Raw genomic sequence first — 11,865 nt, 5'->3', positions numbered from 1 at the left:
AAAAATCTCAATGTTGATTTGCTCAAAAAACAAAAAAAAATAATCTCAAAGTTGATATTGTAATTTGGTTGGTTTCTCCACTAATATCGAGTTTGCTTTTGACCTACAAATTTGTCTTTTTGAACACAAGTTTCACATGGACCTAAAAGTCACCTATCTTACAGTTAATTTGATGATCTTATTTTCATTTTAGTCTATTCATCTGCTTTTAGAGCGTGCTTTTTTTTAAAGCCAAGACAGGTGTAATTGGAAGAGGTAAGAATATTCCTAAGAACATCCATTTTTACTTCCACGGCTTGTGTTTTTCTGGCTTGTCTATGGCTCATGCTCATTCTAGCTTCCTGACCACAATTCTAAATTACGATTTTTTTTCTTTTCTTTTTTATCCAGAAATATTAATAAATAAGATTAGTGATGTCATAATATCACTGAAAATATTTAAAAAAAACTGGAAATGAGAATATTCCTAGTGGCTGGCCCATATAAATTATATAATTAAGAAAAATGAATGTGTGAATGCATACGACAGACGAGACAGAAAGTATATGCCACCAAATTGACCTAATTTATATTTTCTGTCCCTAGTAAATTAATGGGCCACGTGGAAGATATGGTATCCTAACAAAAAGATTTGTTCCTATAAAGCCATATAATGACCAGTTTACTTTTAACTTTTATGTGTTACACTTCATATTTATCTCTATATATAAAGCAAAAGGCAGAGAATGGTAAAACATTTAAAATATTAAAAAATACTATTGGTTAATGCAAACATTAAGAATTGAAATTATTAATTAAATGAGGATAATATGATAAATTCACACTTTTTCATATTTTAAAAAAAAAGAACGTTAAAAAAAAAAATCAGATAATGGATCATATTTTTATGGACTACAATTACCCATTATATTTTTTAATTCTAAAATAAATTTAAAGTTTTTTAAAAAAAGCCTCTCAAAGGTGCGGAAGCGCGTGCGAAGAAGCTAGTATATATATATCACAAGTATGTGGCACGCAATACACAACACGTGGAATTTTCTGGTTTGTTAATCTTTTTTTTAATTTTTTTTTATTCGATCGGTAGTCTATTCTAAGGGGAGGGGGAATTATGTTTTAAGGGGAAGGGGGCACCCGCAAGGGGGTTTAAACTGATACTACGGAGTTTGCAAACAAAGACCTCAACCACTAAGATAAATTACCCACTGGCTTAAACTTTTTTTTTTTCCTCTCTGGGTGTGCTTGTATTTTTGGATTGAGAATTTGAACACGAACTTTAAGAAGTGCTAATTTTTGCTGGGATATGATGAGTTAGTTTTGATTGGGTGGAGCGTAATCACACATAATTAATCCAATGCACAAAGTGTATCTCCACTAATAGCCACATAAGGCAAATAAATTTCGGCATAACACAAGCCTAAATTTATTAGTACCAAGTTTTGAAGCTTTCCATCCCAAAGCCTATACTCAGGTCCAACAAGATTATTATTATTTTTTTCTCCATGTTTAAAGTTATATTTATTTATTGAACAAAAACAAAAGAATGTTTAAATTTAAATTTTACCACACACTCCTTTATCCATGACACTTGGCTAGGGATCATGAGACTTTGAGACCCTCACCTGAAAACTAAGATTTTCTTCGTTATGAGCCACAAATAAAGGTGCATTACTTATGCACAACATGAATAATCCATTTCTGAGTTTAATTTTTTTTCTAAAAATATAAATATCACTAAGCTAACAACTAGTTAATCAGTTTAATTAGTCAGATTCTTTCATTAAAGGGTACAGTAAAAGTTGCGTTTAGTTTGGTGGCAGGTCCTTGTTTCATTCACTGGGCTTCATCATGTAAATCATAATGAATTAAACCCCAAGGAAAAGCTCTCTCTCTCTCTCTCTCTCTTTTCACTGGATTGTGTTCTTCTTTAAATACTAATCTTTTGCAGTGAAAGTAGGGCAACAAGGTTCATCAGCGGACCCGAGTTCTTTGAACTGACTGTAAGTGCACTCTGTGTGTTTCGTATCCTGCATGCTTTTAAATGCTCAAGCAAGTAGCTCTAAACCTAGCTTCGTTTTCAGTTTTGTTATCTCTCTATCAAACAGTTAACAATCAGATGGCCTTCATCTCTTCTCAGGGTTTTCTTCTTCTTCTTCTTCTTCTAGGCCCCGAGCCTTCATTTCTTCATCTTTCTTTCTTAGTTGAGTTGAGGTTTTGTTTCTTGGAGTTTCCCCCCCCAATAATATCAATGCAAATAAGGAATTCCGTCTTAGTACTTTTAATTACCTTGTTCTGGTATTACTTGATTTTCATTCTTAGTTTTATTTCCGCTAGCAATGGAAACCATATGTGAGACTATATATTTTTGCATATGCATTTCAAGTTAATTAATTTTCCCCGCATATTATATATGTACATATTTTCTCCTATTTGGACATCCAAAATTTCTTAATAGACGCCCTCGTTGTTTCAGTTTTCCTCCACGCTTTCGTCCCTTTCTCAATTTTCCTCCACGCTTCAACGAGTGAGTATACAAAACAAGCTTTAGATATAAGAAATATAGCTACAACAATGGCGTTGTATTAAGAGAAAAACTGTATATATATATATATATTATTTATATATTATCTTTTGGTTTATTAGATTTTACCCAAACAAGACAACTTAATCCATTCCAGTTACACAGTACTATTTGTAAGTTGCGCATGCATAGCACCACACGACTGACATCACTTTCAATAATTAAATCCAAACCCACATTAGCCTTTAATCATGTGGGGTGAGCCAGTGCTAAACTATTTACTTATCTTGTTGTAGCCCTCTTATTGAATCTTTACTCTTTAAGTGTCCTCATCATGACCAACTCTTTCCTTTTTTTAATTTATAAACATGAAGTCATTTTCTTTCAATCGCCTATAATATCTCACTTTACACATAATTTATGAGTGTGACTATTGCATTGCCACATTACCATACCAACACATCTGTATTATCAATTATATCGCTTGCTACGTGTATTAGTAACACCACGTGACAGTCTACTGTATGTGACCGTCACAATTCAACTTCAAGTATTTGTCATGTGCTATATAGGGGAGCAACTCTCTCAACATTGCCTTCCCATTACCCCAAAAGATTGCGTTGAGTTGAGACTGCATGTTCTATGCCGAACTCACAAACTACAATACTAGATCAAACAAGCATATCTCACATATTCAAATCAAAATCCTAATTTTACTTGATCCAATTTGATTATTTTAATAATTTAAAAATATATATGACGGTGTACGGTGTACGGTGTATATAAAACCAAGTGTACATCTTTGTTGCATTGCTTTTTGGTTTGTTAGCTTTGTTTGCACATAAGTGGCAAAAAATCACGTGTTACGAGGATATATATGGTATTTCCTACCCTTCCTGGAAATTAGCCACAAAAACCAAATTTCGCGCGACATTTGATGACTGATTAAGTCATGACAGAGTCTCTCTCTTTGAGTTGAGAGACACCGCAAAACACACACAGAAAGAGCAGAGCTCCTTTTTATTTCTTTCTCTGACGTTTGTTTTGTTTGCATTTGTTTTCTTTTTGTTTTTGTTTTTTTAATTAAGAAAAAATTAGAATCCGTTTCCTGGAAGCTTACAAGATTTTTGGAATTCCATTCCCACATACATATTTTCTTGCAAAAAACCCTTCTTTCAAAACAAAACCTCATTTTCATGTTGTTTCCACCAAACATACCTACCTCGTGTAGAAGATGAACAATACGGTTTCCAGTTTGGATTTGGTAATTCTCTCTTTCTTAAGCTCTTATAAATTCTGGGTTTTTATTTATTTTTATTTCTGCTGTAGGGTGTAGAATTACATTTTGGTTACATGGGATTATGTTTTTGTGTTTGTTCTTTTATTTATTTATTTAAATTAAAACCCTTTGTTGGAAAATAGATGTTCTTTAAAAAATAATAATTTTTTACAGAGCTTCAGAGTTAAAATTTCTGAATTTGGAAGTTTTCCCAGAAGGAAAGTGAAGTTGAGAAAATGGGCAAATCAAAGATTTTAATTTGGTTGTTTGAATTAGCAGTGTTTCCCATTTTATTTCCATTTTGACTGTCAGAGTGAAATTTTCTCCAATCTTTCCCTCAGTTTCATCAGGTTTGATATGAGTTGCAAACTAAATGGAAAATTTTATATTATGAGATATTGTCTTTAATTTTTGTAGCCAACGAAGCATATACTTAACATTTAAGAGGAAAGAAAAACTTACCATGAATGTTGATTTCAATTTGCTGCTTTGTCAACTCTGATAAAAAAAGTAGTGCAGAAAACTTATGTTGCTCTAGTATCTGCTGTATGTCTATATGTTTTAATCTTTTATGTGTTGCTGATATTCTTCTTACAGTAGCATTGATTCTGAAAGATGGTTGCCTTCGGGAAGAAGTTAAGAGAATCACAAATTCAAGAATGGCAAGGGTACGTTCGAGTAAGTTTCGAACCAAATATGCTCTCTGCTATGACTTTTAATTTGTTTGTTTCTTTTTCAGATACTATCTTGACTACAAGTTAATGAAGAAGAAGCTCAACCGATATACACAACAAATTGAAGTTGGAACACAAAATCGCCACCTTGTTCTTAAGGACTTCTCAATATTACTAGATAGTGAGGTAACCAGTGTTGCATTATTGGAATTATGTCTTTTATTCACAAGTTTAATGCAGTGTCTGTTATACACCATTATCATGTGCAGACTGATAAATCACCGGTGGGATTTCTAAATTTCATTTTTTAACTTCCATATCATGCCATCTCAATTTGTGATGTTTTCTGAAACTGCAAGTCATGCAATTTTTTATGCTTCTGCTAAATTGTACTACATGGGATGGGAGGTCAATATATCAACGCATCTCATCTAATAATTAAAAAGGGCATGTATGGATGGATGATGCTGAAGTTTTATCATTGTATGTTGTTCATTCTGATTATCTGTTTCAAGAAGGTCCAAATAAAATGTATAGACTTCTCAAGCTTCCTTTTCCCTTGTTTTCTGGTGAGGATCGCCTTCATATTGTTGTATTCATTGAGGTCGGAGCACAGATTTTCGCCAGTAGCTAATACATTTACATTCATGGATACTTTTGGTGTTAAATCATATATTGTAAGAATGATTTTCTTTTCTGTTGTTGTTGTTGACTTCAGATTGAAAAGATTGTCATGTTTCTGCTGCAACAACAAGGAGTTCTTGCAAGCAAGTTATTGAATCTTGGAGAACAGTATGATTCTGTCTTACAGCAAGTAGATGAAGCAAAAATACCTGAACTGCAAGAAGCATATAGATCAGTTGGACGAGATCTTTTAAGAATCCTCTCTTTTGTTGAGATGAATGCTATCGGTCTGCGTAAGATATTGAAGAAGTTTGACAAGCGGTTTGGTTATAGATTTACTGACTACTACGTCAAAACTCGTGCAAATCATCCTTATTCCCAGCTACGCCAAGTTTGCAAGCAAGTGGTAATGGGCTAAATTTGTTCTCATTTCTTTTTTCTTTTCCCTCTTAGCCGCACCTTACGAATTTTTTGGTACACTATAATATCAGTACAAAAAGTAGCTTCTACCATCTTTATAATTGAATACAAGCATCATCAGCTAAAAGCTTAATATGCAGGGTGTTGGGGCCGTTGTTGGAGCCATATCTCGAAACCTGGCGGACCTTCAAGATTTTCAACAACATTATGGGAACTACATATCAATATATGATCAGCCTGCCTTTTCCCACCCGGTTTACTCTAATATCCATTGAAGTATTATATACAACATCAACACTCTCCTTCTAATCCATCTGATTGAATTTCATAATGTTTGTGCTAGCAGTTGAATTTTATTATGCTTGAAATTCGCAAGGCATAACATTTGATAATGGCTGCCTCTGCAATATGTTAATAGTTTTTAGAAATGAATATCAGGGAAAATTAATATTCTAATAGGATTCATTCATAATGTCAATCTGCTTTTAGAAGAGAATACGATTTTTTATGATCTTCTGCAACTACAGTTTTAATAATGTGTTTCTGTGTGCGCAAGTGCATTGGTATGAAAAAGCACTTTAATTTAGAGGTGTTAGCTTAGAAGATTTATTTACCCTCACACAATATCCGCCTCTATCAAGCTGAGTTTGAATTTAAGGATTCAAAAAATTTATACTTCAACTCTCTCTCTCTCTCTCTCTCTCTCTCTCTCTCTCTCAACCATGTACTTATCTATGTTGTTGAAGTTTAAACTTTGAAAAGTTTGTGACTCAAGTTGTTCATCTTGTTTAGTATTTCACATGATAGTTGCGGCACATTTTAGCTGGTTCACTTTGTACATTACAACTGACATCTAAATATCTAATGAATCTGATTTTACAGGATCCTGTCCTTGATTCTATCAGGGCAGCAGTAAACAGGTTATCAAACTCAACAAGTTTCCTTCATTATTTGGGAAAACATGCACTTCTTATGGGGGATGATTTACAAAGCCCATCTGAGGATCATGCTGATGACGGAAGATATCATTTCATGTCACTCCTCTTGAACTTGGCAAACACATTTCTGTATATGATTAATACATATATAATTGTCCCAACAGCTGACAATTACTCCATGACCCTCGGAGCTGCAGCAACCGTCTGTGGTGTTGTGATTGGATCAATGGCTGTTGCTCAGGTGTTCTCCTCAGTTTATTTCAGTGCATGGTCAAATAGATCATACATGAGACCACTGGTATTTAGCAGCATCATTCTTCTTGTGGGAAATACTTTGTATGCACTAGCTTATGATCTTAATTCAATATCAGTACTTCTGATTGGTCGACTATTCTGCGGGTAAGTGACTCTTTTATTGTGAGACTTACATTTGGTTGTGTAGATTTGCTGATTACATTTGCATGCCAAACTTAATGTTGAGTGATATTATAGAATATTTTATGCACAGTCTCTGTTTTCATGTCAGAACTTAGAGGTAATGAATAGTCTATATTTGTTAGTGGTTAGGGTATATTTGTTCATTTTCCTTATGCTTTTCGGTGGATTTTCTTAAGCTTGACCTTTTGTTAACCTTTCTAATTTACTGGCGACTGGCGTAAATACTGATTGTTGTCAAATTCCATTCTGAATATTAATAAGCATATAAGCACATTTTGAGAAAGGGTAACCTGAATGGAGATTGAGGCAGCTTTTTAGAAATTGCACTGCACTGGAAATGCCCTGTTTTCTTGAAAATAAAGAATTGGAATCTCTACTATTAGGGTCTTTTTTTTTTGGGTCGGGTTCTACTATTAGTTTTGACACACATGAAATTGTATCATGAATTGTAAGAAGTTTCAAATATTAGTACGACTGTTTAAGATATGTGGCCTCTCTGACAGTGGCAATGCAACACCAGATTTCAAAACTCTAGAAGACCACTATTTTAATATAGGTCCTGTAAAATTTCACCTTTTTTGTGTTCTAAAAGTGATGCTCCTTGGTTTCACATCCCCGAATCTATTGATAACATAGTTTGGCTTTACTCCAAATCTGCATATGGACTTGTTTTCAATTGTGTGAATGTGTGTATTGGTGATTATCCTTATTAAATATATCTTGTGGTGCAGTTCCTGCATTAGTACAAAGTTTAATATTCCTATCTTTGGATTTAGTATGTTCGTTTTACCTTATTAATATGGACAGTCATCTTATCAATTTTGCAGGTTAGGTTCTGCAAGAGCAGTTAATAGGCGTTATATCAGTGACTGCGTACCCCTTAAATTGCGAATGCAGGCTTCTGCTGGTTTTGTCAGTGCCGGTGCACTTGGAATGGCATGTGGGCCTGCTCTTGCTTGTTTACTCCAAACTAATTTCAAGATTTACAAATTGACATTCAACGAAGACACATTACCTGGTTGGATTATGGCTCTTGCATGGCTAATCTATTTGCTGTGGTTGTCGATTTCTTTTAAAGAGCCTTCTCATGTGACAACAGAAAATATTGTGCCACGGGAATCTAATTCTGGTTTGTAAACAAGATTTCTTAGTTCTTTTCAATAGACTGTTTGTTTTTTCCAGATGATGTCCCATTTTATATTTAAAAAAATTATGATCCTTTATCTTTTCACACTAATGTTCATTCTTGTCACCTCTTATGGCACACAATTTCTTCACTATTCATGTGGAGTTTGTTTGAAACAGGGAAAATTGTAAATATTTCTGTGGAGAATGGTCCTACACAACCATTGCTGTCAAACTCCAAAGCTAAGCAAAAATATGGAGATGGAGACACTGATTGTGATGATGCTGAAGAAGATCCTGCGGAAATCCAAAAACCAGTCAATTCAATTGTGTCAGCATATAGATTACTAACCCCATCAGTGAAGGTATAGAGTATTTCGTAAGAATCTAATATTTTTATACAGAAATCAAAAAGTTCTCTATGAAGATCCACCTTTTAAACTTACACACCAACACTTTAGAGACAAAGCAGTCTCTTACTTGTAGTTGAAGTCTTCATCCATCAAGGGATATAGAGGGAGGAGCGTTCACTAAATACACTTTAGATGACTGATTGTTGTTGGTGGCACTAAATTGCATATCGGTTCTCTAAAACCATGGGAATAAAATTCGGATAATTCATTAAGAGAACCCATTATATCATTAACATCGCTGAAATCAGAAAATTATATTGTTACCCAAAAAATAAATCTGAAAACTATATGTACTATGTAGGTTCACATGATTAAGGCATTTTGTATATTTGGAAGCAAATCTGTTTAGGTTTATGAATAGAATATAGCACTATGATGTTGTAACTGTACACTCTTACGTCATCTCAGCACATTTCACTCCGATTTTCTTAGCTGCGCTTCATCCATTTCCCCTTTTTTTTACCAGCTCTCAAGCTTGCTTTAGTTAGTAGGACCATCTATTACTGGCGTTTAGATCTTTCATCTCATTCGAACTTGTTCCTGCATTCTTCATGACATCTTACTTGAATCTTGCTAATTCTCACCAGGTTCAACTGTATATCTATTTTATGCTGAAATATGCAATGGAGATTGTACTTGCTGAATCCAGTGTCATCACTGGATATTACTTTATTTGGTCGACTAGCAGTGTGGCAATCTTTCTTGCATGTCTCGGGCTAACGGTGCTTCCAGTCAACGTTGTCGTTGGAAGCTACATCAGCAACATGTTTGAAGAAAGGTGGACCTTCAAGTATGAAATTCACTATATTATCTGCTATATATTAACTCACCAGCTGATGCATATTTCTTCTCTTTGCTGACCTGATTGCAGGCAAGTTCTACTGGCATCTGAAATTCTGGTATGCATAGGTATACTACTAAGCTTCCACGTATTGATCCCTTACTCTGTGCCTCAGTATGTCAGCTCAGCCCTTATAACATTCGTGTCAGCTGAAGTCCTAGAAGGTAATTCAATATATAGTTGTGGAAGGACAATTAACTTCTTGTATATCTTTTTAAGCATTTTAAAGTTTAGCTCTGAAACCCCCATTTTTTTTCTCCGTATTTTAAGTTACATATATCAAATTTTGTGCTCAACTTTTGATTTGCTTCCTCAACATGAAAAAGATGACAGTTTCTGTACTGATCCAGGTGTAAATTTATCACTCCTATCTCGAGTCATGTCATCGAGGCTTTCTCGTGGGACTTACAATGGCGGACTGCTTTCAACCGAAGCAGGGACCCTAGCTCGAGTAATCGCAGATGGAACAATAACACTAGCTGGGTTTTGGGGTGAGAGCAAGCTCTTGAATACCACCCTGGTTCCTGCATTGTTCATCTGCGTCTCATCCATTGTTGCCACCTGCTTCACCTACAACTCTCTCTACTGATTTCCATTCCTTCTCTGTGTATAGTGTTGCTAAGTGAAACTAGACTCGCTCAATATAAATCAATGCCAACAATGCTTTTTCCTTGCTGGTTTTCAGATCATTTCAATGAAAATGAGAAATTGAGCCTTTTGCAATTTAGTAACACAGCAGACTTTAGATATGCCTAAGTTTTCATGGTTTCATTTGGCATTCGTCAAGCCATTAAAGAATTTCGATGGGGAAGCTTTGTTAAGGATCAACAATTGATTAGAACAGTCAACAAAATTACAAACGTTACCAATTGGATGTCATAGCAATAATGCAGATATAGTTTTGTGAGAATTTTGGACCTGACAAATAAGAGCGTTTGTCTCCTTCAAAAAAATAACGAGTCTAACAAGCATATCAATAATTTAAGGTTGGGCCAACTCTAGTGGTTAGTAAGTTTAACCCGATATTAAGAACATTAACTTCATGTGATGCGTGTGAATTATACTGTCAATTGTTCAATGACTAATAATTATTCATATGCACGTAAATGAGTGTTCAAAAGCAAAACACAACGCATTTTCAATAATTTAAAGCATAGACGAATACTATAATTAAGAATAATATTTTACCTAAATACGATGGTTAGTATATAAGAAAAAATCTTAACGAGAAATTAATGTCAGTGTCACCAATTCACTCAAATTATAATTCATATGTAAGGGTAATTCTATATGAACCCCATTATTTGCTCTTTACACCCCATAATTTTTGTACACCTCACTGAATTTTAATAAAATTTCAAATTACTCATTATACCCCATTTTTTTCCCTAAATTGCCCTCATGAACCTCATTCCCTAACTAACTATGTAAACCCCATCCCATATCAGACACCACCCATCGAAAATCCTCATCCCTTTCAGACACACCCCATCTGATATCAAACCCCAACCCATCTCATATCAAGCCCCACCCCATCGAAAATTCCCTCCTCTTGCAGACACACCCCATTGCACACCTTATCAGATTTACAAGCAGCTCCATCGCACACCCCATCCCCTTTGAAACACAGCCATCGCACAACCCATCTCTGCAAACCACCGAACTCCATCGCATAACCTATCTCTACAAACCTAAACCCATCGCACAACCCATCACTGAAACAGAGCTATCACACCCCACAGCCAACCCCAAACACCTCAACTCGTCGCAAACCACTATCGTCTCAACCATCTCACAACCAATCTGTCAAGTTTTCACAAATCCTTCGAAGAGCCAAGGTATAATTTCAATTTTGATTCCTATATTTACGTTTCTAAGTGTTGATTAAGCCTAGGTTTGATTTCACTTTTGAAAAGCCAAAGTCTGATTTAAATTTTTTATTTGAACTTTTTGGGTGTATGGTTCTGTTGAGGCCCAAAAAAGTCACGAGAAGCCCAAAGACATTTAAAGCCTAATATAACACAAAATGTTGGTCATGCGTTAATCCAAGCTGTATTTTGGGAATTAATTCATTAAATAAATAATAGTGTCCATGCCATGCGAAGCCAATAATACATTTTTTCATTTGTCAATCACCTATCGAGCTCACATGAACCCAAGTCATGTGGTTTACGGGGTTTGCACGAGGGATTGTGGTGTGGAAGGTTACGGAGGTTCACAAGGCCCACGAAAACTCTTGGATAATGGAGATTTTGGGCTAGCTACTTGGGAGCACCAAAGTCCAAGCCCATTACTTAGAGTCCTCCAATGTGGGTAAGCAAATGAGATATTTTTCAAGCATTTCCTTTTATCCATAGGAAATAGTCATTTTCCAAATGTCTAGCTTTACCCGTTGGAAATAAGCCTTTTCCAGCACTCTCTATTACCCATTGAAAACAAGCCAATTCCGACACTTCCCTTTACTCGTTAGAAATAGTCATTTTCCAATGCTTAGCTTTACTCGTTGGAAATAAGAATGTCCCAATGCTCCCTTTTACCTATAGGAAATAGACTAGCTCCAACACTTCCTTCTACCTATTGGAGATAAAGGAAAAC

The 11,865-nt window shown here is 35.0% G+C and overlaps 1 protein-coding gene across 2 annotated transcripts; it reads left to right on the top strand.

The window, feature by feature from the left end:
* Positions 1-1,788: 1,788 nt before the first annotated feature.
* On the top strand, positions 1,789-9,993 carry LOC110769276 (SPX domain-containing membrane protein At4g22990-like). 2 transcript variants are annotated; one of them, XM_088249346.1, is made up of 11 exons: positions 1,789-1,997; positions 4,395-4,465; positions 4,537-4,657; positions 5,190-5,501; positions 5,656-5,769; positions 6,398-6,852; positions 7,719-8,020; positions 8,197-8,381; positions 9,017-9,207; positions 9,301-9,434; positions 9,621-9,993. In XM_088249346.1, the coding sequence occupies exons 2-11, from the start codon at positions 4,413-4,415 to the stop codon at positions 9,857-9,859; spliced, it is 2,106 nt and encodes a 701-aa protein (XP_088105472.1). In that variant the 5' UTR covers positions 1,789-1,997; positions 4,395-4,412; the 3' UTR covers positions 9,860-9,993. The 2 variants fall into 2 exon arrangements, with proteins under 2 accessions (XP_088105472.1, XP_088105471.1); XM_088249345.1 differs by lacking the exon at positions 1,789-1,997 and adding an exon at positions 2,642-3,782.
* The last annotated feature ends 1,872 nt before the right edge of the window (positions 9,994-11,865 follow it).

This window comes from Prunus avium, chromosome 2 (assembly GCF_965620075.1).
Source record: "Prunus avium chromosome 2, drPruAviu1.hap1.1, whole genome shotgun sequence".
Taxonomy (NCBI): Eukaryota; Viridiplantae; Streptophyta; class Magnoliopsida; order Rosales; family Rosaceae; genus Prunus; species Prunus avium.
This window is presented reverse-complemented; position numbering and strand designations above follow the sequence as displayed.

What these genes read in the sequence shown, in the direction of transcription:
- LOC110769276 (XM_088249346.1), top strand. Translation starts at nt 4,413, where the DNA reads ATGGTTGCCTTCGGGAAGAAGTTAAGAGAATCACAAATTCAAGAATGG. An exon ending in GCCACGGGAATCTAATTCTG is followed by an intron (nt 8,021 to 8,196) that starts GTTTGTAAACAA and finishes TGTTTGAAACAG; the next exon opens with GGAAAATTGTAAATATTTCT. An exon ending in TACTAACCCCATCAGTGAAG is followed by an intron (nt 8,382 to 9,016) that starts GTATAGAGTATT and finishes AATTCTCACCAG; the next exon opens with GTTCAACTGTATATCTATTT.